Below are 27,370 nucleotides of genomic sequence, written 5' to 3'. Positions count from 1 at the left end.
AAATGAATCTATGTGTACATTGAAAAGGAAAGAAAAGAAAGATCGAACTATAAAGGAAAGTGTAAAGGATCTGGTATCGTAGGCCTGCTGTGGTATATGCGCGCTCCGTGTATGCCTGTGATCATGACGTCGAAGACAAGGCAACGAAGACTTGCGAAGAGGTAATGATCAAACGATACTGGAGGCGCAAGCAGAAGTCCAAACACCTTGAGCAATGATACATGTCAAGGCATTCTCAGCACATGACGCTCATTACTGTACAAATGTATTGCTGCCCTATCACCTCGGTCTTCAACCACGGGGACTGAAGGGTGCGGCGGCGCGAGTCATTTCGTTGCACTTGTTGACCAGCTGAGAGATGGCGCGAAGGAGCGGGCTGCCAGGAGTGCTCTCGTTGAGCTGGATGTATGCGGCAGTCAAGCGCTGGATGACGACGTCCATGATCTTAGGAATGATGTCGCGAATTTCCTGGTCCTGTGATGTTTCATTAGTAAGAGCATGAGGGTTTTGCAGCGGTGTACTTACGTTGGGGTTGACGCTCTGGAATACAGCGTTGAGCCAGACAAGGCGCTCCGTCAGGTTGCGTCCCAGATGCTCAGATACGACCGCACCAGTCGACAGCGCGAGCAGCGGGCTCACCTGGCTGAGGTAGGCAGGATCGTAGCGGACGAAGACAGAGTCGAAGAGCGCGGCGCTGCGGGGCGACTGCAGCCACTGCATGGTACCCTGCTCGTAGTTGCCTTCGGACATGAGACGGTGGATAGACTCGATCTCAAGCTCCTCCTGTGACTTCTGCTTGGGAGGGGTACGTATAGCAGCAGGCGAGTCTTGTATTTGTCGAGGAGCTGGAGCCTGGCGAGCCTCAAGGAGCTTTGCAACCTGGGATTGAAGTTCAATCTGGTTGGCAGCCATAGTCTGAATAGTCTCTAGGCATGTCTGCACAGTCTCGGTCAACGCGGAGATCTTGATAGCATCTTCACGGCGTTGAGCATGGGCTTGTCGGAGCTCACCACCGATCTGACGCTCGATCATGTTGGTCAAGTTCGACATGGCGGGGTTGACGACGGTGGCAACTGAGGCTGTGATCATAGGCTCAAAGTTACCAGCAACCTTCTTCGCGACCTGGTCAGAGAGTGACTGGAACATCTGGGGCTGCTTCAGGGATCGAGATACGGCATCAGGAACTTCCTTGGACAACTGCTGAGCCAGGATGGGCTTGAGGTTAGCGCTCAGACCCTGCTCAACGGTAGCAGTAGTCTTAGCCAGCACCTCAGGAAGCACAACGTTGCGGATGTTGTCATTGACCATCTTACCAATGACGCCCTCGACGTTCTCGTTGAGAGTGCTAGACACCTGGCGCAGGATGGCCTGCTGATGGGCGCCGTTGGCTGCGTTCATAACGCGCTTGTCCTCGTCGAAACGCTTGTACATGATGTCCAGCTCGCGCGAGAAGCCCTTGGTGATCTCAGCCTGTACGACCTCCTCAAGCTTCTTGGCATCAAACTCTGCGGAAGGAGCAGCGGTAGATGTGGCACTTGGGCGTTGGAGGTGCTTGCTGATGAGCTGTTTGGCCCACTCCGGCGCTTCAGTGGTGTCAACAGTCTTGGACTTGACAGGCTCCTGCGCAACGGATGGCTCAGGTGGTGCCGGAGACTTGGACTGCGGTGTCGCCTGAGCAGCTTGCGCGTAAGACGGAGGCAGAGCCGCGGGTGCAGGTGCAGGCATACGAGCGGAAGGAGCAGTGGAAGCCACAGCTGAAGGCGCTGTAGAGACCTGGGAAGATGTCTCTGTGGCGGCCGCGCGCTTCTTCTTCTTCTTTTCTGACTTGTCACCACCGTTAATGATAGCTGCGCGAGCTGCGTCTTGCTTGCTCTCGACCTTAGCGAGAGTAGATGCGCGCATCGCTGCTTCGGGATTGATGGACTGCTTGGACGCGGTGCTGCTCTCCCTCTTCAATGGCTCACGCGCAGATCGGTCAGAGACAGACTTGGGCGCAGGAGTGTCACCAGCAGTAGATGACTCATCGGTGACAGGTTGAGGTGGCTTGAGCTGCGAGATGGTGATGACACCTTCTTCCTCAGCTTCCTTGGGGTGAATGGGCTCGCCCTCCTTCTTCCAGCCAAGATCGCTTCGGCGGATGCGCAAGACGCAGACACCCTTGGAGTGCATGACGTACAGCTCGAAGAGAGCGGCGTTGTCAGGGTCGTCGACATCAGAAGGTCCAGCGGGCTCGTTGAGCATGTGCAGGCTCCTAATCTGTCCCTTGGAGGCGAAAGAGTACTCCGTGATGCTAGTCATGATGGCAGTAGCGTTGACTGGAGGCAGATTGTTCTGGCCCCTGTCGCCCTTGTTTGCCAGACGGGAGACGTAGGCAGCCTGGCTAAGAGCAGGAAGGTTGTACCTCGGACAGGAGACGTGGACGAAGAAGATCGAGTTCCTGGTAGGGTGGGCGACAGCCATGATGCCAGTGCGGGGATGGAACGATACGCTGCAGATGGCGTCCGATTCGTTCTCGTGAGGCAGGTGAATCTCCTGCACGGCCTTGTTGAGACCCAGGTCCCACAGCTGGAAGGCGTGGTTCTGCTTCATGCCGACCATGACATAACGCAGCGCAATACCCTTAGTATATGGCTTGTCTTTGTCAAAGAAGAAGACGGAAGTGGGCCACGACTTGGCATTGGGTGTGGTCGTGTGGAACTCAAGCAGAGTCTCGGAGACCTCGACCTGGCGGGGAGGGCTGTGGGGGTTGCCTAGGTCTGGCTCGGTGAGGGTACGGATGTCCCAGAAGCGCATGCGGCCGGCCTTGTCGAGTGAGACGATGATGGTGTCGTCCTCGCTGAAAGTGAAGTCCTTACCAGCCTTGCCAGTGAGGATCTTGAGGGAGCGCTCCTTGAGGTACTTTTCCGTGTGGCAGATGCGGCTCTTAGACCGAGCATACTCAGCGGCGACCTTGGGAAAGACGATGTGGATGGACTTGCCCCTGCCAACAGCAAAGAACTCTGGGTGACGCGAAGATGGTTTCGCGCGAGTCTTGAGCTGGCCTCCAGATGTGTTATCATCTTGAGATGGCGACGGGGGAAGCATCAAACCCTGCGAATCGAGGTTCTCGCCAAACTGGTCCTCACGAGCGGGGTCGAGAGAGGTCCAGAAGACAGTGCCGTTGACACCGATACCCAGGATGCTCTCGAGCGGTTGTTGTGAGTCGTCTGCGGAGGTACACAGGGCGATGTTGAAGATGCGCTCTTGGTGGTTCTCGAAGACCTGGCGGTATTGGCCGTTCTCCTGGCGGATGATGCGGAAGCCGCCCTTCTTGACGAGTGCATATACGATGAAGTTCTTGCTGGCGGATACCAGGGAGCGGTCGATCTGGTCAAAGTCCTTCTTCAAGCGAGCAATGTCCATAAAGAGCTCGTTGGCGAAGTAGAGACGACGAGGAGGCATCTGGTTGACCTGGATGGAGGCAAAGGCACGCATGGGGAACCTGTAGACTATTACCGTCTGGTCCTCACCCTTTGCGAGGCTCTCCTCGGCTTCGGCAGTCTCCCAGTCTTCCGCCACGTTGTCTTGAGCAATTTCGGTAGCAACTTCCTTCAAGGCAGCTGCGATGGGCTTGGGCAAGCTGGCTTCGATGTCCTTGGCTGTGCTTGGGTCGGCAAACTCGTCCTTGATTTCGGTTGCAATCTCAGTCATGACCTCCTGGACCTCTGCGAGCTCCTCAGGTTGGGGGAGAGCAGAGGCCTCGGCTTCAGCTTCGGCGAGGGCGTCCTCGATCTGCTGACCGACCTGCTCGCCCAGGTCGCTCACGGCCTCAGCCACAGTTTCGTGTGTATGGGCAGGAGCGTCGTCTTGGGGAGCGGGCGAGGAAGCATCGACTGCCCTCTTCTTGAGGATCTCCATCTTGGGGGCAGGAGGCTTGGAGCCCTGCTGGATCGGGGTGTTCTTGCGGGGGCTGGCGGCTTCGAGCTGGTCGAAGGGGTTGACGTAGGTGAACTTGGGGGCAAGCGAGGCGGCGTCGGGCTGGAAGTGAGACGACTGCTCCTTGCTGTCGGAGCCAAACATCCTCATGGGGGACGAGGCTCCCGGGGTGTGTACAGTTGGGTCAGACGAGACGTGCTCGAGCTCGGCGTCTGCGAGGTCCTGCGCGAGGTCGTCCACAACCGTTTCAGGCTTGTTGGACGCACGCGGAGAGAGCACGGAGGCAGCGCGAGAGGAGCGGCCGCTGGTCTGGGCGGGCTTGGGGTGGTTCAGCAGGCGCAGGAGAAGGTCCTGGGGGTTCTGCTGGGCGGCGGCAGGCGACTGCGCGGGAGCGGCGGCGCTGTGCGAGGGCGTCCTACTGCCCATAACACTGGCCATGCTGGTCGCAATGTCGGGCGCCTGCGACTGCTGCGAGACGCGTCGAGACGGGCCGCCGCCCTGCGAGTTGAAGCGGAGGAGGTTGAGCAGGTTGGTCGACTGCTGCTGCGGCGTGGGCTGCGACACGGGCTCGGGCGCGGGCGTGTTGGCCATGGACGAGTTGGGCGACATGACGGCAGACTGGTGATGAGGCTGCGGGCCGCCGGGCTGGGGGGAGAAGAGAGGCGACGAGACAGACGGGTGCTGGTAGCCGTGAGGTTGTTGCTGGTTGCTAGATGCGCCGCCGTTGAGACGGGCAAGCAGCTCCTGCAGGTCCGACATGGTGAAGGAGACTAGGGCAGATCTGGGCGGCGTTAATAAATGAGAGTGGGTATGGGCGCGCTGTCACCGCCGCGATGGCCAGCACAGTGACGCCATGGACAAACCGACGTACTTTACTCAGGACCCAAAATTGCAAGTGCGCGGCCGAAGCCCAGATGAGGAAAGCGCGAAGCTGCCGGTGATAAACAGAAAGCGGATGATGAAGAGAAAGCTGACGAGCAGACGGGGGAGAGTGGTGACGGGCTGCGGTGATGCGCAGAGGTCAATTGGCGATGCAAGAGGAAGGGCGACAGCTCGACGTGATATCGCTGGCGCCGCAGACGAGCTAGGCTAGCGTATTGGGAACTTGTGGAGACGCCGCCACTCACTTGGCCTGCACTCACCACATCATCCAAATGTGACAGCTCATCGTCGAGTCACATCAATCGTCACGTCTATTACCTGGCATCGATGGATCACTCACGTCGACATCGCATGAGTTTCCGTATTGACTGCAATACGTGCAGACTGGACTGGAAAGAGCGATGCAGGTCCAACGCACGCGAACTGGCACTTGTCAAACTTCATTTCTTTTACAACCTTTGCTTTTGCTCTCCCATACCCTGCATACCACCTTGTTCAAGGAAAAACTCCAAACAGCAACAGCCAGGCAAAGTATGGAATGAAGTCGCAATTCATCACAAAGTCTTAGTTATGCAGACGTATCATGGCGCCGAACGTGGTGACTTCAGCGCGGGAATGTGCGAACTGTGTCAATGTAGATGAAGAGAGTGAAGGCGTCAGCAGGTAGTGGAATATGATAAACGGCATCGTGAATGCACCGCGCTCGTTTTAATTATATGACCGAGCAGTGAGGCCGTCGCATTCGCAAGCACCATGTTGTATCTTATGGCCATACGATCTCCATTCGACATACTACTGACTAGAACACTCTCACAAGTTCTCAAAATCGAAATCCTCATCGCCATCGTTCTCTTCCTCCTCGTTCTCTTCCTCCTCCTTCAACCACAGCTCCTCTCGGTGATGATTCTCAACGTGAGCCAGCCACTTGGACGTGGACTTGTACGAACGGTCTGGGCACAAGGGACATGTCGCGCTCCCAGTGCATCCGGCAACCTTCAACTTGTCAAACGCCCTTGTAAGCTCCTCACAGCACATGTGTACCTTTCCTTGCACATGCTTCTCGAGTTGCGCACCCTTCCATTTCTCATCTTCGGCGGCCTGCAACATCATTCGATCAAACCATCAGAGCCAACATTCCAACCCAGAAGACGCCCTAACTTATATGTGCGACGAATGCCCTAAGGAAAGCTACATCTTCTTCTTTTATAACCGCATCGCATTCCTCAACCCCATCAGCAATGTCCACTTAAACGTCCTCTTTTGGTGAATCTTGCCAATGCAACGGCTCACCCCGTGGGTGTGGCTTGCCGTCATTTTCCTCGAGCGAATCCACGTCCAGACCCTTTTCCTCATCAACACCCAGCTCGGTTATCTCATCCTGTTCGTTGCGCCGTTTCAAAGCCCGAGAGAGCGCTCATGCGGGCATTGTGGAGACCCTCAAGCTCGGCTTGGGCATTTCTGGCTTGTTTGCGGATCGGTTTTGGTGTGCCATCTTTACCGGTGGTCAGTCCTGTAGTTGTTGATTGAGTGAAAGTTTTCAGCAAAGATCGCGTCTTTTGAGCAGGCTCTTCCAGTATAACGTTCCGTATACTCTTGCGGATCTTGTTTAGTACCGTCTTTCGCTTGTGGAAGACAGTCTCAAGCTCCTTCAGGACAGCCCCAGCTGCAGAGTCTCCATCCCTCAACATGACCTTGTAAGCGCCAGTGATCTTGCCGGTATATCAGCGCGGTATGGGCGTATCATCAGCGGTGTTCCGTATCAGATACTCGTGCGTTTCGTCGATCGTTTCCTTGACGGATTGAGCTATTTCGACGATCTCAGGTCATTCACGCTCGCGTTCGCGCAACCGCACTTCAACCTCAGCGCGAAGCGTAATCTCGTAGTTCTCATGCTGTACGTATCCCGTCCGAGCTGCCTACTCAAACATCTTTCTTGCTTCTCTCCGGCTCATCTGCAAATCTGAAGTCAGTATACCTAGCTGCTTTTCAAGCGCAAAGCCTTGACTCGCCCTCTCTCTGCCTAGTATATAGGACTGAATATCGATGTCGCCGACCCCGACTGTATCGTAGTATTCGTGGGCGTTCGAGTCGTTGGGTTGTGCTGCCATTGCTCGTGTCGCCGCCGCTCCGTGTTCATGTTTGGTTATGATGATACGTGTTCGACGGAAGCAGTACATGGTATTGCGCTGTGGAAAGCCCGCGTCGATACACCTGAAGATGGGTGTACGAAGTTAGTGTTTGTCTCACATGCTGTTCGTACATCGGCAATTACTCACCCCTCGCGCAGGTGATAATGCAGCGAACCAGACTTCATTGGCTCTTCAGGCGTGATGGTACCATGACTGTCAGCTGCCAGGAATGCTGCTTGGTTCACAACAACGGGATCAGTCCTGAGCCAGACATCGTTCCTGCGAAGACTAGCAGAAGCTGCTTACAGCGTGAGATACCTGACTAGCATTGCTACCTTCGCAACATTATCAGGTGCTACAAGTTTCTTACTGAGATGGCCAGGAGGTCGTTAGTTATGGTCGGAGTAACGCGGCTCTTCCCTCATCACCTGTGTAGTTGGCAGGCTGGTCTTACAATAGTAATTTCATAGAAGTCAGCGCTAGACGTATTCAACACAGTGCTCTATGGCAGTGGTATTGTCGAAGACAGAGGTTGACGTAGTCAGCAGGACGGCTTCACAACTACAATCTTGTTGGATACAAAGTCGATGTAGCAACCTGGGGATTGTGTTTTGAATATCATTGAACATCGCTCTTCAGACCCACGACTGTAATTTACTTCGGATATGAATTTCACCGGCCGTTCATCTTCTGATAGCCGATCCGACGGAGCTTTGGCGTCGAGTTCTTTCCACTTTGCTTGGGTGATCTCGTCTCCTTTGTGCAGTCGTCGATGGAGAAGAAGCTTGACGACAGGCTTTCCTTTGGCTGTCTTAATACCGCGGATGTCGTTTGATATGGAGTAAGCGACGTGTTCGTCAATTCGGCAGTCTTGACCGCCTTGGCGATTATGGTGGGGATTTTCCGGTATTCGCGCGTGTAGACGTCGCCTAGCATCTATGCTGAGGTCAAGCCCATGAAGTCCTCGGTATATTTGGCGACATTCAATCCAACTTTGGCGCCATCCGTCCACTCACTCTCTTCGTTCTTGTCTTGCTTGTAGACGTCGCCCTCCTCTTTGATCATACTGTTCATAGCCATGTTCATGACGACGCTCGATCTTGGGATAAAGCAATCCGTGGCCAGCTTTTTTGTCTTTTTCCGGCAAAGAATGCACGTCGCGAAACCATGTCCATGCAGGGGACTAAACTGGCATGCGTGGTCAGCTGTACAGACCCAGGCGGCGACGGAGGGATCATCATCGAGTGGTTTCGCATCCGGCAGATAGATGATGTTGTATTGTGTGAAATGGGAGCGGCCGGTGGCGAAGCTTAGCTAAAAGATCAAGGTCAGTATACATGCTCATGTTATCATGCAGATAGGAATTACTTACTGTGCGTTGTATATCCTCAGTTGTAACGTCCAATACCCAATATGTGTCGGCCCTTTCGATCCTTCTCTTCAGCTCTGCCTCGGCAACTTCGGGACCCAGTTTCTCTTCTTCTTCTCATCTTTAGGCGCCGAAATGACCTGATCGTGCGCCGGTTCGGTCAAGAGCTCGCGCTTCGGACCGGTCAAAGGGAAGTCAGATTGCGCCGCATCGAAAGGGTTGTCGCGCGCCATGAGTGGGTCGAACATAGCATTCTACCCGTCGATTGGAAATGGTATGGTGCCATCCCAGGGTTATGGCAGACGAGCGCACATGGTTTCGGTTTTATGATCTTTTGATACAAGACCAAGGTCTGGAGACCGCACCACATATTTTGAGTCTTATGTCATTTTTGGAAATCCTTGTTTTTTCTTTTTGAGAAGATGAGCGTGTAAGAAGGAAGACAGAGCCGTAGACAAGTTGTTTTTATACGTCGACAGGCCGAGAAGATACGAGCGATGATGGCAGGGTGATACGGCCTTTCGTACGCGCCGGCGGGAAGCTCACTTGGCGCCGGGGTGGGGCTTCCTCGATGATGCCGAGAGTCATGCTGCTGTCCACAAGTACATCTCTGGCAGCGTCCTTCCAGTTGTCACTGATCTCCTCAAACCACGATCTATCGCCAGGTAGATCGTACGCCTGCGTAACGATGGTCTTGTCGATGCCGAATTCTTCGAGGTTCGCGCCGGTAGCCGCCAGTGTGGCGCCTTTCATGTCTTTGATACAGTCGTACTTGTACAGATTGAGGATATGCTGTGCCTCTTGTGGTGTGAATGATCCTGGTGCTTTCCCGGTGTACTGTGTCTGTGTCTGCGGGTCAGTCCAAATGGATGGCTGACATATCCTTCCGGCAATCGCCTTCGATGCTTCGCACGCTGCTTCGGAGTTCCAAAGCAACGTTTGCGAGGGATTGGCGCGAGTCGACTACCTGGCGGCGTGCGTTCTTCTCGTTGTTGTCTTGGTCGACAAGGACGGAGATGTGTTCATGTCTCAGTGCCATATACGTTCCTGCCAGCCTGTCATATTCTTTCGCCGACTGTTCTTTTGTCCAGGACTTGATGTAAGATTTCGCAAAGAACATGTCCTGGGGGTCGTATGCCTGCATTGCGACTGGGTACTTGACATCGATCCCGTGTTTTACCTACGAAGTCAGTATATGTTTACGAACATTGCGCCAGAACTTACCTCTGCGTCATGTCGCTTGTTTCCTCTGTCCGCGCTCTCAGGTGTGGGGTAAGCTGGAGATGGCGGAAGGGGTCTCGCTTGCGCTACTCCGAGGGGAGTAGGCGCGGTAGGCTTTGTGGGCTCAATCGCGATGCTCTGCTCAACAGGAGTGTTCGACGGGAGGCTGGTATCAATAGATGCCGTACGTGCGCCATGCCTGGGTGTGCGAGACCATTGCCTAAGCCGCTCGCTGCCGCACGTAGGCGGAGGGCCTGTTTTGTCGTGAATTGCATCTCGTGTGAGACAGCTTCAAAGCTCTCTACAAACAGTGTCGTTTCCAACATTCATGCTTGGGTGTGGGAAGCGCGTGGTCATCAATGGAATGTGGTGAGCTTGTTGTCGGTGTTGGAGATAGCGCGCCGACTTGCGCGCCATTTCCGGCCATGGCGGCGTCTGGGGAGATCGTCACCGCTTGCGATAGGAAATATCTGGTGTTGTAGGTTGCTGAAGTGGTTTCGCTTGGGCAGCGGTCTTGGAATACTAGTCAGAGCTTGTGCAAATGATGCCCGGGTGGTGCAGAAGAAGAAGTTGGAAGTAGTGGGTTGAAGGAGTGATGGAGGAGATGTGCGAGAGTTATTGTATCTGTATGCGCTGCTTGATGCTGTTGCAGGTTGCAGGTGAGAGAGCTCCGGTATCGCTGTGCAGCCCGGCACGTGGCGGTGGAGTCTGCGCTATCACGTGCGGGCACTTGCAAGATAGCCACCACGTCCACGTACATATATGAGGTCTGCTGGTCTTACCATGTTCTTCACATCCATATATGTTGACTCGATGGTGTATGTGGTGATGAAAACTAAGTCACTTACCCGGGTATCTACTAGGTAACGCAGTCGCCCTCTTAAACCGGCGCGGCTTATTGCTTGCACCGAAGACTTCATACTCACATGGAACTGCTTCATACCAATCTTTTTTCAAGAGTATAACATGGCCACTCACCTCTTCACGGTATCTTGGTAGCAAATCCAGGTTCACATTCCCGACATGTAATCGGGGTTCCCGTGTTTGATCCTAATGCGCCATTAACAAACTTCCCGGCGCTGGTACAGAGACACCTTCGTATGAAGTTTGTTGCCTGCAGTGTTAAGAGACTTTCTTCAATCTGCCCCGCGCCGATGCATCACGTAATGGCGGGGTCCTTGCCAGTGTTGTATCGTCGATGGAGGGGGTTTTGCGCTCTCTCTTGTTGCGCCACATATGGACCGTAAGGCGCTGGTACAATCAGACCCCACCACATTGAATCCGCTTCCGTAGTGCTAAGAGACATCCTGCGGTATCTCTCGCGCCATTCCATTCTGTGGTGGCGGGTTGACTTGCCAGTGCTGTATACAAAATTATAGTCGCTCACCAACAAGGTCTTTACTTGCTATTCATGCGCCGTTCCTATAGATATTGGCGCTGTAGACGAATAGTTGCCTGCTGTTCATCAGATGGACGTATCTATATCGCGCTAACACAGTTTCATTACGACAGGTTAGCACATGTACAGTTCCAGATACTGGCTTAACAGGGTCTTGGATACCTATCAACTTCTGGTTTCGCCCCCCACTATATGCTTGAAGCTATCTGGCACGAAGTCTGATGCTTCCATGTCACACTCCTTGTGTACTCAGCGGAGCCGCTAAGAATCGGGACTAGGAAGCAGCGCTAGTGCTGCGAAGTAACAGCGCGGCTGCGCGACCGCTGGAATCATGATGATCATGTGATTTAACCGTCATCTACCTAGGGATGTCAACCGATCTGTATTGGGTTTAGACGAGAAAGGGTCCTGTTTTGTACCTTTTTTCTACTATGTCAGGAATGTAGATTACGCAATGGACTGGCCTTGAGTTGAGAGCAGCAAAGTGCGCTGATAGAAGCCTGGTGTGGCGCATTGTGTGGAACTACGGCTCTGGAAAACATGTGTTCATTCACTCGTTCGGCGCTTTACACATGTGGCGCTGCTCATAACGTAAATAGCGCGAAATGATAGTACCGTTCGTCTGAGATTTAGTGGGTTTCCCAACTACCGACCTACCTAGGTAGGTATGTTCACCTTGCGCGATCTACCGAAGTATTAGCGCGGATGTTGTCTACGAGTTCGTCCAGATAGTCTCATCTTTACCAATCGAGCAAGGCTTACTAGACTACTTAGTAATGTCAAGCTGTCGCCCTTCTTCAAGGAGCTGACGCGGATGTGGACTGCTACGGCTTCCATCAAGAGTAATTTTCCCAACACCACGTCCACCTTTTTGATACGATCAGACGTGTGCCACGTCCCAGGAACCTGGCGCTTGTCAGATATGCGTCTCTACAGTCGATCGCCTCAGCTTTGTTTCTATTGAGAGTTCAAAATGCGCGCGCGGCTGCTCAACCTTGACCTCGGCATGAATTTTCGGCAGTATGCGATGCGAATTGCAGCCACCCCTGGTCTCAGCTGGCGGAGCGTTGAGATTCGAGATTGCTTCGTCGTGGAAGTGATCGCATTGGGCCGATGTCAGTGGCTCGCCAAGTGTTCGTTCCAGGCGTCGATTGTTCAAATCATGTATCATTGAGAATGTAAGACTGGGCGGTGGTCTTGGTGCGTTGGCGCGTTCGAACACCATGACGAGATCGCTGCGGATCCGAGGGAGGTGCGTCTGCCCAGCGCAGTTTATCGCGGGGTGCCGTTCGATTTACGTTCGTGTTGTATTTTGACATTGACATTGGGTATCCGACTGGGTTGCGTTATTGTGTGTGTCTGTTGCAAAGATTTCCAGAACAGCCTCTAGTGCCTTCGCGAACGGAACCTAGAGTTAGGTGCTTCTATCACTTGAGTGTTGCGACCTAGAACATAGACTGTAAGCAAAAGAAAAGAGAGGAGAAGCCTTGGTAGTAGGCAAGGCTGCATATCCCATTGAGATCTCTTTTGGATAGGTGTCTTTGTACTCCCGAGGTCGGCAATATTACTTACGCCTGTGAGAATGCTTCGGAGAGTATCCGTGTAGTAGTCTAGATACTTATTCCCTCAAGAATTCTTCTAAACTGCGTCTTCGTATACACCTAGCTCCTGCAAGGGCTCCAGAAGGCGCGCATTACCCACCAGCCATGGGGGAAGCGGAGACAAGTTCTCTCCGTGCATGGACTGGCAAGTTCGCAACGTGGAAGCGGGCGTGGGTAACGTGAACACGCGCGAGGCTTTTTGGTGTCCGCGTCCGTGCTGCTGAGCACCGTGTCACGGCAGCCCCTAAGCTCAACGAAAACAATGGCTTTAGTCGATTATCCAGAAGCGAAGGAAGAAAGTCACATCATTTCCACAAGATGAGAGTGCGAGTGTGTGGTTCAGCTGCACCTGACATTCTCGGCTATCGTCTTGTTATCGCGTAATGACATCAGAGCTACCCGAGGATTACCTTGCGCGACATCACTACCTAGGTAGGTTATCGGCTTCATCTCTGCGCAATACGGTAAATACGACAGAGTTCAGTTCGCGACAGACTTCAAGAAGCGAACCGTTGGCCGCTCGCCTAAAGCTGCACGCCTATTCTTTTGCCTTTTCGCCAGACGTCTTGGAGAACGGTGGCAACTGAGTAGTCCTGGGTAAATCGCGGGAACTCTGCATCTGTTCATCCGAACCCAACACCGTGTTTCGAGACAACGGCGCCGAAGTATTGACCGCTGCAGATGTGCCCAGAGAAAATTATCGCACCGAGGCCGCACATGTCAGCATCATCGCGGCGATCTGAATTCACTGTACGAAATTCAGCCGACAGCCATGTTTCTCTCAGCGACGTCAAAAAGTTGCTACACTTGCGAACAAGGCCATCAACGTGCCAGCTGTCTCTTGTCAGGCAACCCGCCGGGTTATTTAAAGAGTCTGGAGTAGAGCGACGGAATCTGGGCCGTCCCCAAAGGCCAGGACCACGGATCTATCTGCGCGAATCTCGGGCGCTAACGTGATCTACACGCCCGATTTGGCAACGACCCAGGGGTATGTCTTGGCTTATGACCGCCACAAAGCCTCCGAAGCGAAGACAGCACCTGCATGCACCTTCGCGACGTTGTGCCATACGCGCGTTGCGAGCTGGAATCATGTCCGAATTCCGAGAAAGGCAGAAGTCGTGGAAGCCCGCATGCGATTGAATGACCCCCGCAGGCTCGATCAAAGACCTCATCTTACTCATATTCCTACCCAGCACACTCCCTGTCAAGACTTACATTATTAACTCTCCGCTAGCGGGCTACCTCCTGTATCGCAGTCTCAGTGTCAGCCTCGACCAAATCTGACACGCGCGGCGGCTGACCCGTCCCATAGCCAAGCACACTACACGCTCCACGGGCGTCGTGGGCATCTTTTTCTAATGTCTGGGCATGCGGTAGTTCTGTCGCCTCTTATATGGAATTCGCACCCACATCCCTTTGTTGCTTCTCTTGGTCTATCTTTTTTTCCTTGCCCACTTTGTGAAAAGGTCAAAAGGCGTTCTGTTCACTCTTTACAGTGTCGTCTTTACCTTTTCTTCGGACTTAATATCGGTCGATCTTCTTGATCTTACACTCGTTTATTCTTCAATTATATTTTGGTTGTACTCATAGTCACGTTATCATAATGCGCTACACTGGACTATACGCTGCGGCTCTGGTCGCACCCCTCGTGGCTGCTCACAGCGACTTCCCTGTACCGAAGATCGTTGGCCTTGGACCCCGAGAGATTGGTCAACTGAGGAGCAGGAATATTCTTGGTGGACATGCGGCGCACGTTGCAGGGCCCAATCTACGTTTGACGGCGCGTCAAGGTGGTATTGATGGTCGGTGCGGGCCGAACAACGGCGGTGCAAGCTGCGCGGAGGGCTACTGTTGCTCTGTAGAAGGCTACTGTGGTCAAGGAGGTAAGGTATTCGGGTACAACTTGAGAGACAAGTGCTAATCTTCATAGGTGACTACTGCGAAGCACCAGACTGTCAGTTCCAGTATGGCCCTGCCTGTGATGCCAACAAACTCCCTACTGGAGGCAGCACTCGCAACATTGCTCGTCCCAAGCTCGGCAACCAGCCGTACGGTGGAGAAGGCATCTACGACTGCACCGAGCCAAACACGATCGCTATCACATATGATGACGGTCCTTACATCTACACTGAAGGTGTGTTGGATCAGTACAAGGCTGCCGGAGCGAAGGCCACTTTCTTCGTCACCGGTGTCAACATCAACAAGGGCGCAATCGACGACCCGAGCAAGCCATGGGCTGCTACCATCAAGCGTATGATCGCCGAAGGTCATCAAGTTGCCAGTCACACATGGTCGCATCAAGATCTTAGCGCCATCACCAGTCAACAGCGATACGACCAGATGGTTAGGAACGAGGTAAGATGTTCGGCTATGAATAACCCATGAGAAGTACTAACTAAGTCCGTAGATGGCCTTCGCCAACATCATGGGCAAATTCCCCACTTACATGCGCCCGCCATACTCCTCTTGCACCGCAGCCTCAGGATGCCAAAAGGACCTCGCTGACCTAGGTTACGTCGTCTCCTACTTCGACCTCGACACCGACGACTACAACAACGTGACCCCAGACAAGATCCAGAACGCCAAGGACAACGTCAAGAAAGCCATCGACCCCAGCAATCCCCAGGTGGACGCTTTCCAGGCTATCGCACACGATATCCACGAGCAGACAGCCAAGAACCTGACTGGCTACATGATCCAAACCATGCAGGCGAAGGGATACAAGCTGGTTACTCTGGGCGAGTGCTTGGGCGAGCCTCAGACAAACTGGTACCGGGACGCTTCTTCCGGTCGCGTAGCCACCACATCGGTCTTCACACCACCTGTCGCGGGCCCTACATCATCTGGAAGCGTTAGTTCCGCCGCACCAGCTGCCACTCCTACTGGTGTTTCCACCGACGCTACCTGCGGAGGCACATCTGGCTTCACCTGCCTTGGTACGACCTCTTGATTTGGACTACACTTCACCCCACTGACATCCACGTAGGCTTCGCCCAAGGCGAATGCTGCTCCCGCTACGGCTTCTGTGGAAACACCGACGGTCACTGCGGAGTAGGCTGCCAGGCCGGTTTCGGAAAATGTGGCAACAATGGCACTGCCCCTTCATCTGGAAGTGGCAGTGCTTCTCAGCCAGCAGCTACCGGTGCTTCTTCGTCCGCTTCTGCTCCTACTTCTGCTCCCAGCGGTCTCGTCACTACTACAGATGGCTCCTGCGGTGGCACATCTGGCTTCACGTGCGTTGGTTTTGTAGACGGCGAGTGCTGCTCTCAATACGGCTTCTGCGGTAAGACGACCGATTACTGTGGAACGGGCTGCAACCCGCTCTTCGGAAACTGCGCTGGTTCTTCTGGTTCCCCGGTACCTTCGAGCGCTGCGGCTCCTTCCACTGCTGCTCCAACTACTGCTGCACCTACTACCGTATCCACATCTACCCGCCCTGTTACCACCAGCACCAGCACCAGCACCAGTACACGCACCTCATCCGCCCCCGCTGCTACTTCCTCCCCCGCGGGTCTCAAAGTCAGCAAGAACCGCCTGTGTGGTGCGCGCACCCAGCAGACTTGCAAGGGCTCTGCTTGGGGTAACTGCTGCAGCCCCGCTGGTATCTGCGGAAACAGCCTGCTGTCCTGCATGAAGATGTTTGGATGCCAGCCTGGGTTCGGTGACTGCCGGTAGATGTGCTTGGATGTTGTTGTTCAGTTCTTCATGTATTCTAGTTTTGGGGATTGGGGATTAGATGGTTGATGGGGGTGGTGGATAGCTGAGAATAGCTTTTCAAAATGCAATCGTTGGCCATAAAGTCTTGTATACACATGTTTCATATGATGGGCCTTTCGGGCTTGTTTGTGTTCGTTCTTCATGTACTCGTGCGCAAGTCTTTTCCGCGCTGGAATAATCGAGGATATCGCGCTTTCTAAATATGAAGATAGAACGCAGAGACGTGTCTTTTGGTCGATGTTTTCATAAGCGCGTAGTACATGTTCTCCGTGCGAAGGTAGAAAGATGTAGCGCGTATGCTAATGCAAAGCAAGATCGCATGCTTAAGCATAGTTATACGTCTTGGAACACGTCTGGTAAGATATAAGCAACAGAATTCCCTCGCACTGAAACCTAGCGGTATAGTGCGCTGATTGTTATGAAGAAACTTAGCACGGCCTCTTCTTCGCCTGTCCTATCATGACTAGGCGCTGTGCTAGTTCTCTGAGTTTCGACGCTGTTACTATACTACAAAACACTCGCTAGCTTTTTGTACACTATCGTACCTTTACTCTCTTACTGTTAGACATTTTCTAGTATCAGAACGAGTTGCTAAAGGTAACTTGAACTGCAATCATCCTGGCGCCGTTCAAACTAGATCTAGCGCTATAGTTTGCTTGAAGACGTGAGCCCTACTTGCATTGCACGACTGCCTTCTCGAGTCTCCTGAGTGCAGCTTACTTCAATGCCATGACAGACATGCACACCTAGCGAAGGGACTACCACAGTTGACTCTTGTGCTACTTGAGAATATTCGAGCGCATAGCCGCACACTTCTTCGCACATGTGTCAAGGTCGCTCTTCTACTTCACATTGTTTTCTGCTATCACGCATCTAACGCCGGTAGTCAAAGTCTTTGAATCTGCTTACATCCCGCACAAGACATCTTCATACCACTTTTACACTCTCCATAATCACACTCTCTAGAACCACACTGCCTGGAATCACTTTGCCTTTACCTGAACAGAATTCTGGATAACCTGCCGTAGAGGTATTCGCGGTATCGATCCTTGAGAACTTATTGTGACAGAAGGCGAGGTATACTTCAACACTTGTTGTACCATTTAACGTGTAAAGCTCTTACTGCCATGCATGCTTCAACTCTAGACATACCACTTAGTTTGTACACGAGGCACTCGTTTCTATACGCCAGCCTCCGCAGTCACGTAATGATCAAAAGCTACAAGGTCATTGTAGTCGTCAAATGCAAATTCTCACAATCATTTTGATACTGGTCGAAGGCTAGACTAGACTTGAAGAGGTTGTCGATGATGTCCACAAGCGCATGCATTCTATAGTTAACGCAACATCTTATTCATCATTCCCAGAGTCAAACATGTCCACGTCAATAGAAGTGGATTGAGGGACTGACAAATCCTGGGCAAACCAGAAGAACGAACGCGTAGACTTCTTTCTCGTTTACAAATGCACAATGAGGCCTTTTTTGAGTCGGAATGGAGGGGCGATTACATCGAAAGTGGGTCGTGTTCGTGAATACCCCTTCGCGATGTCTGACACTATTCCACAATCTTACTAGACCTCCCATCTTACCAACACGAGCCTGATAACCTGCTCTGTACCTCGATTGCCTTGGATTATTTACGAACCATTTTCAAAATCCTCCATCAACAAGCAGCTCCTCGAGTTGCAACAGCGGCCGCTTCGGAGAAGTGGTTCCTTTCAAGAAAGGGTCAAATCGGGCTTGTGGTTTAGTGGTATAATACTCCCTTAGCATGGGAGTGGTCCAGGGTTCGATTCCCTGCAAGTCCAGCTTTTTGCGCTTCCTGAGGTATAGGATGGGTCGTGGTTGTGGTGGTGAAGCTTTGGGAGGGGGGTGGTGGACATGGGATGAAAGCTTTTTTTTTGGCCGGATGTGGGGGCACCACGACACCACCCGACTTTTTGCGCGGGTCTAGAACATCGAAATATCTTTCCGAGATTTCAGGGTCTACCTTAGGAACACGAACATTGCTTTGTGAATGCTGTTCATCGGTGGTGCTGCATGCGTTGATGTATTTGATGTGTACGCTGGTTGGCATTGAAGTCGGCAGAGAGCACTTCGCAACACCATTTGAACCGAATCTCACCTCGACATCTTCAACCGATACCAGATCTCCCGCTGACCACCTGTTCGTGCCTCGGCATCAATATTACATGCAGCCACGTGTGCGATCGTTCGGTTACTCAATCTTTCCACGCCAGGTTAGCTGCATATGCATCCCGAGATCTGCACGAGGCCTGTCAAGCGATGCTTCCCCTTCCAATGACGTCGAAGCCGACTTAGGTACCATGAACAGCAGTTCCAATCACGCGCATATCTGCACTGTGCGTGAAGTCAAAGCCCTATTGTTCCGGACCCCTACAGGAACACAAACCACAGCGACGCCGTCCCTGATTTCGCGCAAACACCAGACCCACCTTGAAGGCAAGAATGAACGGTGAAGCTAGACCGTATTTCGCTTAGACTAGCGGCAAGCACAACCCAGCCCGAACAGATATTTTCAGCAGTCGACCTTGTGCCCCTCGCTCTCTCTCTCCAACGATCCAACCCCTCAGCTTCCGATAATCAAACAATTGGTGGTGTGCGACTTTTGAACGACTATTTCAATACCTTTTTAGAAGACAATCATCTTCTAACGTCACTCCCTTACCCTTTCGATACTTCGGTAAGAACAAAGCCCGACATCACGGCATGGCGCGTGCGGACTACAGCTAACACTCACCAGCCTTCCAACTCTACAAAATGGATTACCAAGCACCTGCTCCCGCTGCCGGTGGCCGTGGCTGCTACAACTGTAAGTTGACTCTATACCCACGATGCGGTGACACGGTCCGAATGCGGCCCCGCTTTGTATATCAGATCGCGAGAGCGTCACGCCTCAGGGTCCAGCGACAGGTCCAGATCGGTATTCAAGCGCGGAGACCACCATGCCTGACTCGGAACTGCATCTTTGAACACGCGCTGACCATGTCCAGGCGGAGACTCCTCTCACCGCGCTGCCGAGTGCCCCACCAAGGGTACCCCAACCTGCTACAACTGCGGCGAGAAGGGCCACGTGAGCCGCGAGTGCACCTCTCCCCAGGCTGAGAAGACCTGCTACCGCTGCGGTGGCACCGGCCACATCTCGCGCGAGTGCACCAAGGACGGCGGTGCCCAGATGGGTGGCCGTGGCGCCCCCAGCCAAGAGTGCTACAAGTGCGGCCAGGTCGGTCACATTGCCCGCAACTGCTCCCAGGGCGGTGGCTACGGCGGTGCTGCTGGCGGCTACGGCGGCGGTCGTGGAGGCTACGGCGGTGGTGCCGGTGGCTACGGAGGTGCTCGCCAAACCACGTGTTATTCGTGCGGTGGTTTCGGTCACATGAGCCGTGACTGCACCCAGGGACAGAAGTGCTACAACTGTAAGTACACAGCGACGAACTTGGAAGAGCATGACTAACCTTTATCAGGCGGCGAGGTTGGCCATCTGTCGCGCGACTGCCCCCAGGAGACTTCATCTGAGCGCGTGTGCTACCGCTGCAAGCAGCCCGGCCACGTCCAGAGCGCCTGCCCCCAGTAGGGCGTTCCAGATGCCGTCGATGTTTTGATCTGGAACGAGTTTCGAACTGCCAAGTCGCTCTGATACCATGAGCGACGTTGGAGATTGCGCCCACGATGTGACGAATCATCGACATGCTTACGATTTCTTTTCTTGTATATTTTCATTCAGCGGCTCGCTGCCGTTTTTCGACGCTTCACGAAAAGCACATCGTCGCCCGGGCATGATTGGACGGCCTTTTCCTGTTTTGGCTGTACATCAAGAGAGTTGGTTATGGGAAAAAGTCTTGATCCAGGAAGAGCGTTTGGTGGGAGATACAATGTGGGTGGATGGGAGAGCGGATGCTTGATGCGAGCAATGAATGAAGCAGTGCGTGGTCTGCACGACGACTGTGGCTGTAGGAGAGCGAGGTGTTCTCTCGTTTTGGCGGATGACTGGTGTCTGGGATGCGAATTAGCAACTGAGAGCCGGCTGAGGTTGAATGAAGAAACCGGAAAAGTCCCCACGATTGGGTGGGCTCCTCAACTTATACTGCGCCGTTTTCATGCACCGTGATGGATGTGCGCTAAACTAGTTTGTCACGGTGGGTGGGATGCTGCCATGCATGTACTCTTGGGTGGCTCCGTGATGTCACACTGGGCAACCGAAGTCCTGATAGTGGCATGTCAAAGTCACAAAGAGCTGATTGCATTAGACTAAGAAATGCATATAGACGCTGTACTACATCTCGTGATGGCCTATGTGATGGCGATGGGCGGGTTGGAGTTGGAGGGGAAGGCGCCAAGACCCTGTGCCTTCCCGCCGTTAACGGTTAGTTTACATCCCGCCTAAACCCAAACAACTTATCGACAGCACCCTCGCGATCCAACCGCGACACCACCGACGCGTCACCCGCACCAACACGCGCATTCATTCCTTGCGGACAAGACTCTGAAGATGGCGCCCACAAAGAAACGCGAAGCGCGCGAAAACAATTACTACAACGTTGGCGTGCAGGGAAGGTAGGCAGAGAGACGCTCCAATGCATGCGCGTAAACAATAACTAACATTGCGCAGGAAGACTGGCATCACACTCGCAGACAAAGGCGTGTACGACGAACATGGCCTCGAACCGATATCCGGCATCTTCTCGTCGCCAGAGAGGTCCCCGCCCAAACAAGGGAATGATGCGACAGGATCAGGCTCGATGGAAATACAAGAGAGTGCGCAGACATCGACGCAATCGCGAGGGATGTCACTAACAGGCCCGCCAGGCTCAATGCCAGAACTTACCACATCCCACCAGATCTTGCGCAACAACCGAACGCTCCTCCCTCCACCCCGATCGCGATCACCCAAGAAGACCAACCTCGGATCCTCGCCGCGACGGCAATCCTCTATGGCCCCGAGGGGAAGCTCTCCTCCCCCATCCAGCCCCATCCGCGACTCCGCACAGCCGATTGCGCGACGCCTCGACTTCGAACAGGACGAATCAAGCCTACAAGAGACGCCAGCCCTGAGCGGCTCAGGCGCGCGACGAGGAAAGCGATCAGACGTGTACGATATACCGGAAGAAGAATCGCCGGGCCCGGCAGAGAGCGCTATATTTGAAGAGAGCATTGTGCAGGAAGAAATCACTGCCAACGAGTTGGGAGTCGCCGCTGAGGAGAGTTTTGTTGCGCAAATCGGAGGCGACGAGAGCATGGCCGATGACCAAGTTGTTGAAGACCTTGAGGAGCTGGATCGTGAGGAGGAGTCTGAAATTGTTCCAGAACCACCAAAAGAGAAGGCCAAGAGGGGTAGGAAACGAAAGAGCGATGTTGTGGAGGTTTCAGAAGGGGAGCAGGAACCAGCAGAGAAGCCGCGCAAACGGGGCCGCCCTACCGCAGCGCAAGCTTCGGAGTCACAGAAGAGCAAGAAGACTGCGCCTGCTGAGCGCCGACGCTCACAACGTGTATCCGACGTCAGCGAACTGGACGCGCCCGTGGATGAGTCGATCGATCAATCTGAGCAGGTTGAGGAAGTACCCGTTGCGCCGAAACGACGAGGACGGCCACCCAAGGTGCAACCGGTTAGCGAGCAAGAGAACAGCATCGTTGAAGCGCCGGTCGACGACTCAGTAGATCAATCAGAACAGGTCGAGGAAGCGCCTGCACCGAAGAAGCGCGGCCGACCGGCAAAAGCGCAGCCAAATGGGGAACAAGACGACAGTATTATTGAAGCGCCAGCCGACGACTCAGTAGATCAGTCGGAACAAGTCGAGGAAGCGCCTGCACAAAAGAAGCGCGGACGACCAGCTAAAGCGCAGCCAAATGGCGACAAAGCAACATCTTCAGCATCGGCATCAGCATCAGCATCGGCCAAACCAGCGAAGAAGTCCAATGCAGAATTCACAAAGCCCGCGAAACCTGTGGGCAGACCGAAAGCAAATGCAGAGTCCAAGGCGAAATCGGCAAGTGCAGAGCCAAGGTCCAATGGAGTATCGAAATCCAAGACTCCACAGGCGGAGAGCGAGGAGGCCGGCAAGCTGGTAGATGCGTACGGAAACCCTCTCAGCAGAAAGGATATCGATCAAATATCTGCGACATCAGCCGGCTCACGCTTCGGACGGGGAAGACATCTTTCGGTATTCCGCGAGATGGATCCCGACAATGTCGCTCGCATAGGACGAACAGGCAGACATCGTGTTGCGCCTATCGACTTTTGGAAGAACGATCACATCTCCTATGAGCCCGATGGCAGCATGTCGTCGATTGTGAAGAGTCAAGCAGTAGAGGAAGAGAGGAGACCCACCAAGAAGTCCAGCTACAAGAGCAAAAAAAGGGCGCTCACTGTTGTCGAAGAAGAGGAAATCGAGCTCGACCCCTGGGAAGAGCAAGGCACTCTTGTTGGCAACTTTAGAGGTTTCGACACTGTTGGTGAGGTTCCCTCTAACGACATCATCGAAGACAGTAAGTGGCCTCAAACCTCAAGAACGATCAAGTGTCACTAACCATATCACAGCCATCGCATGGAACGAAAGGGGTGTCGAGCCCGTAGCCGTCGGAGATGGCGGCTTCAAATACGCAAAGATTGGATCCATCGGCAACTTCTTCAACTGGGGTCTCATCGAACTCGGTCCGGATCAGATGAAGCGCACGAAGAACTCACGGTACATGCACATGATCTTCAACGTACAGTCTGGTACTGTGGAGGTACGTGTGCATGAGAACGAGTTCACAGTCCACAAGCAAGGTGTTTGGCAAGTCCCTCGAGGTACGTTCTTTCTCATCATTATTCTCTGTCACTTCAGCACATTCTCCAAGATGCACGGCAGCATGAAAAGACCTGTCGCCGTGCTCCTTCACTTCTTTCCATGCATGCACTCGCTACAACAACCCCCCATCCGCCTTCCCTTACTTCCCCCGTCTCTGTACGACAGCCGTTGCATTATGCTCGACGCCATCCGGGTGTTTGCATATCCCCATCTCACACCACACTTGCATGCCCGCGTTGTACGTTCCTGCTCTGCAACATGGCACGACATTGGGGGCCGGCCAGGGGCGCGTCCGACAAGCAACCAGGGCAAGCGAGCACACTGGCGAAGCGAACCCGATTCTCGTCACCCGCATGGGCGTGGCGCTGACTGCAGCATGCTGTGTAACCATTGACGCTAAAGCCTCGCCCAACCGACGGTGCACAGCATTGTCGTTCGCTTGCTCTTGTGGCGGTTACCAAACTTGCTCTAAGCCATCAGGCAAAGAGACTGAAGAGCGCGGTTACGGCGCGCCACAAACACTGAGCACAACAAACCCGCCTCTCCGATCCGCTTGCGCTCTCCCACTCCAGTCCTTTCTTTTCGTTTCGCAAATTTCCCCGCCCTGGAGGCCGTCAGCCAACCATCGCTTCGCGTGGCGCTCACTTTGCCGCTGTTTCCTTGCTCAAACCCTTTCTCGCGCTCTCATTGGTCCAAAAGCACACGCAGCTAACGAGTGGTCAATCACAATAGGCAATACTTATAGTATCAAGAACATCGGCACCGGGACGGCTCGTGTGTTCTTTGCTCAGGCGAGGGAACTGCATGTCGAAGAGGCGGAATGATGATGATGGAGAAGAGTTCGCCACATCGCTGTTTTGTTGGACTATTGCATACACATGTTTGAATCAGTAGCGGTGTGAATGTATGGAAAAAGAGAGTGTGAGATTCGTTCGGCTCGTGTAGCGGTCAACGTTACATGCAGCATGGAATTTACGAAGCTTCTTTTTGGCCTCACAATGTAAAAGAACCTTGATGGTCTTCTATCTTCTTCTGTTCTTTTCCCTGCATGTTCGCGCTTGTCGACGTGTTCGCGCCATGGTGGAGATGGTGTGAGTGGGGCGCATGCTGCAGATGTTTGTCCGGCGATACTTTCGAGCGACTAAGCGCCGGGGTTATTGTGAGCGTGAGGGTTTGTGGCAAGCGGGTGAAGCGGGTGAAGCGCGGTTGCCTGCGATGAGTAGATACTATATCGCATGTGTAGGTGATCGTGTCTAGATCTGGATAGGGCCTTCATACGAGTACGCGTCGAGATATGGTCAGGGATGTGGATGATGACATATGTCGATTTGTCTTTGCATGTCGACTCGGTGCATCAACGGATCTGATTATGCGTGTTCGCTCGATTCGGAATTATTTGCTTCCGCGGAAGAGACTGCGGCTTCCCGCACTGCCAATCTATCGCTACAGATGAGAGAAGAGAACGCAGGTTCACCGCTCATTTACCGGGTTCTCGTGCTTTGTTTTTGGTGGTTTGGTGTACTGCGAGCTGCCGTTGCGCGGGTAGGCATGGCTAGGGAGATCAGTATGAGTAGGGGAAGGTGTCGGATGATGGGTAAATGCGAGTTGTGGTACAACGACGTGACAGTGACGGACTGCATACTGACGTTGCAAAAGATCTCGAGGGCACGGAACATGGGCTTTCATACCTTGGAGTCCATTAGATGGAGGCTAGCAAAGTACATGTCGTATGGCGAAGGAGAAGTGTTTTCATCGACTGGCTCCTACGTCACCAGTCTCAGTCACTCTCATCTGACAGAGACACCGCGACCAATATCAGTGGAGTTGGAGTGACACTTCGGTATCTCGTCATAAATCTACGTCGACATTCCCCCGGTCACTCCAACATCCCAAGCCTCATTCTCATACACTCGTAGCACCACTGTAGTTCTTCCATCATTAGATCCACTGGGTCTATCCCGTACATCTTACAGCTGCACCTATCACTGCATCTACGTCTGCATCGGCGTCTTGTATCACTCAGCCCGCGGCTTGTATGCCGAAGTCATGATTGTTAAGTTTACACTAGATTATTAAAGTATGTAGAGTACTTCTAAATAAGTAAATTTACAAAAAAATAGGCTCTCTGCCTACCTATAGCAATAATTAGCTAAAGGTAAGAGTTTTAAGCGCTAAGCCTAGAGATAAGCTATAAATAAAAAAATTCTTAAATTATTAGAAAGTACCTCTATAATAGTACTATAAAACTTTATAAGCTCTTTTAAGTATAAAAAAATAACTAAAGTTATAAAGTATAGTTATAGTAGTAAAAGAAAGCCTTATATACAAAATTCTACTCTAATTCTTCTTTTCTTTCTCTTTTATACTATATTGCCTAGAATACTAAGTAAGTACTATTAGTAATTATTATTACTACTACTCTTACTAACTTAAAAGCTATAAAATATTCTTTATATTTAACTACTACGCTATCTTTTTTATAGCTTCTACTATAATAAAGCTTATAAATTTCTTACTAAATATACTTAAATAACTAAGTATTAATACTTTAAAGCTATAAGCTATTAAAACTATTAAGATTCTGCGTATATATATAACTATACCTAATATCTAAATAGCTACTTTTATAACTACTAAATATAACTATAAAGTCTAAAATATTAATAGTAAAGCTATAATAGTAGTAATAAAAATAGAAAGCTATATACTTATAATAAAGAAATAGTAAAGTATTCTAGAAACTATATAGGTTAGTAGATAGTTTAATACTATAATAGTAGCGTACTACTTTAGGTAGTAAATAGAAGAAATAAAAAAGCTAATAGTTAAGATTAGTTAGCCTATTATTATAAATAAGAATAAAGCAGTATTTATAAAGTTTTTATTTAGTAATAAGAATATTATATAGATAGTCTTAGTATAGTATTACCTTAGTAAATACTAAAAATAGGCTGTAGTAGCGTATAGCGTATAGAAGAATTACTAGAATAGGTATAAATGTTAAATTTAATAAAATTAGAACAAGTAGTTAATTAACGAACCTAGTACTAAAGTACCGGCTAAAACGCGACCATGCCGAAGTTATGTTATCCAATCAGCCAGCTGTTACACAAGATTGACTGGCTGTCATCTTTCCCTGAGATGTACATTGCCATGCATCTATGTGGGTTCCATTGCACTTCGTGTCACACCGTGAGCAAGTGATCAGCTATCAGCCTCGTTTGAAGGTACTTACCTATCGCTGCATGTGAAATTAGTACACGAGAACGAGGAGAAAACCACACCAGAGCTGATGTTCAAGGGATGTAGTTCTTGGAGACATCATGATGAAGTAGAACATTACAATATTACGCGTAGTGAGACTACGCGGTACACCTATGCCAGTTTATCACGCGTTGTCATCACTGCCTCTACGACCTAACTTTCTACATCCACAGTAACACATAGAATCTCATCGAAGTACACATTCGCCACGTTCAAACCTAACTCCAACTGCGTGTGGAAGCGGTGTGCCAGCCATGTGTTGTACGCCCTCCACCTTGCCTATCTTCATCTCACTCTCCATCCACCCTGGACACAGTGTAGTGTAGTCCACAAGCGAAACGTTCATGGGTAGTTCAGATGCATGCCTCCCCTAGACCTCGTACATTACGGCTACCATGATAGAAGTACCGAGACCTGCATTCAAGATACAGTACCACTACCATTACCACTACCGTCATCTCCACCTGTATACACTACTCCTACACAGCCTCTCCCATGGCGATATCGAGCGGTGAGAAGCGGTGTAAAAACATCCATCTGCCATCTGCATGTCCAAAATAAGATTTCGCAGCCTCCGACATTATGTACATTGCCACAATCCGGTGGAGGATATACATACCGGAAACCTACAGAAAGCCACTTATCCAACAACAGTTCTCGCCCAGTTCTCGCCCTGGTATAGTCGAGTTGTTGTTGTTGTAGCGGTGTGGAGCGGTGTAGAACACTGTAATAGTGTAGTCAGTCCCGACTAGACCCTTGCGCCGCCACCAGCCTTGATCCGAACTTCAAACTAAACGACTTTGTGACGTCCGGTGAAGATGGATACGCACGACCACGGGTGTGGTACCTTGCACTACTTATCTCGCTAACAATAGAGAGTATTTGCGTTCTGTTTCCTTCCCGCCGGAGGGAAATGTCTCGGCCGGTAACGAAAGAAACCATGGAGTTTCATGGGATCTAGACGGTGGAGGAAGGATGCAAGGGCAACGATGTCAGTAGAGATGCAAGACTAGCTCGCCGTTACCTCGCCTCGAACCAGCAACGGCGACACCAGATGCAGAAA

At 52.1% G+C, this 27,370-nt stretch overlaps 7 protein-coding genes and 1 non-coding gene across 8 annotated transcripts; 4 read left to right on the top strand and 4 right to left on the bottom strand.

Annotated features, from left to right (window-relative positions):
- Positions 1 to 291: 291 nt before the first annotated feature.
- J4E93_004036 (uncharacterized protein) lies at positions 292 to 4,770 on the bottom strand (the record flags this gene model as incomplete). Its single annotated transcript, XM_049341965.1, has 3 exons — positions 292 to 474; positions 526 to 4,696; positions 4,766 to 4,770. 3 exons carry the CDS (start codon positions 4,768 to 4,770, stop codon positions 292 to 294), a joined length of 4,359 nt encoding a protein of 1,452 aa, XP_049201470.1.
- Positions 4,771 to 5,607: 837 nt separating this feature from the next.
- J4E93_004035 (uncharacterized protein) lies at positions 5,608 to 5,907 on the bottom strand (the record flags this gene model as incomplete). The annotated part of the gene is made up of 2 exons (XM_049341964.1): positions 5,608 to 5,747; positions 5,826 to 5,907. The coding sequence occupies 2 exons, from the start codon at positions 5,905 to 5,907 to the stop codon at positions 5,608 to 5,610; spliced, it is 222 nt and encodes a 73-aa protein (XP_049201469.1).
- Positions 5,908 to 7,598: 1,691 nt separating this feature from the next.
- On the bottom strand, positions 7,599 to 8,012 carry J4E93_004034 (uncharacterized protein; the record flags this gene model as incomplete). Its single annotated transcript, XM_049341963.1, has 2 exons — positions 7,599 to 7,855; positions 7,943 to 8,012. 2 exons carry the CDS (start codon positions 8,010 to 8,012, stop codon positions 7,599 to 7,601), a joined length of 327 nt encoding a protein of 108 aa, XP_049201468.1.
- Positions 8,013 to 8,760: 748 nt separating this feature from the next.
- Positions 8,761 to 9,713, bottom strand: J4E93_004033 (uncharacterized protein; the record flags this gene model as incomplete). Its single annotated transcript, XM_049341962.1, has 4 exons — positions 8,761 to 9,132; positions 9,209 to 9,475; positions 9,520 to 9,654; positions 9,705 to 9,713. The coding sequence occupies 4 exons, from the start codon at positions 9,711 to 9,713 to the stop codon at positions 8,761 to 8,763; spliced, it is 783 nt and encodes a 260-aa protein (XP_049201467.1).
- Positions 9,714 to 14,119: 4,406 nt separating this feature from the next.
- J4E93_004032 (uncharacterized protein) lies at positions 14,120 to 15,466 on the top strand (the record flags this gene model as incomplete). The annotated part of the gene is made up of 3 exons (XM_049341961.1): positions 14,120 to 14,399; positions 14,447 to 14,871; positions 14,924 to 15,466. 3 exons carry the CDS (start codon positions 14,120 to 14,122, stop codon positions 15,464 to 15,466), a joined length of 1,248 nt encoding a protein of 415 aa, XP_049201466.1.
- Positions 15,467 to 17,970: 2,504 nt separating this feature from the next.
- Positions 17,971 to 18,042, top strand: J4E93_004031. Its single transcript has one exon. It is a non-coding gene; the product is annotated as a tRNA-Ala (tRNA).
- Positions 18,043 to 19,015: 973 nt separating this feature from the next.
- On the top strand, positions 19,016 to 19,829 carry J4E93_004030 (uncharacterized protein; the record flags this gene model as incomplete). The annotated part of the gene is made up of 3 exons (XM_049341960.1): positions 19,016 to 19,067; positions 19,249 to 19,671; positions 19,720 to 19,829. The coding sequence occupies 3 exons, from the start codon at positions 19,016 to 19,018 to the stop codon at positions 19,827 to 19,829; spliced, it is 585 nt and encodes a 194-aa protein (XP_049201465.1).
- Positions 19,830 to 20,744: 915 nt separating this feature from the next.
- Positions 20,745 to 22,779, top strand: J4E93_004029 (uncharacterized protein; the record flags this gene model as incomplete). The annotated part of the gene is made up of 2 exons (XM_049341959.1): positions 20,745 to 20,809; positions 20,865 to 22,779. 2 exons carry the CDS (start codon positions 20,745 to 20,747, stop codon positions 22,777 to 22,779), a joined length of 1,980 nt encoding a protein of 659 aa, XP_049201464.1.
- Between the last annotated feature and the right edge of the window lie 4,591 nt (positions 22,780 to 27,370).

This window comes from Alternaria ventricosa, assembly GCF_023758065.1.
Source record: "Alternaria ventricosa strain BMP 2768 chromosome Unknown scaffold_5, whole genome shotgun sequence".
Classification (NCBI taxonomy): Eukaryota; Fungi; Ascomycota; class Dothideomycetes; order Pleosporales; family Pleosporaceae; genus Alternaria; species Alternaria ventricosa.
This window is presented reverse-complemented; position numbering and strand designations above follow the sequence as displayed.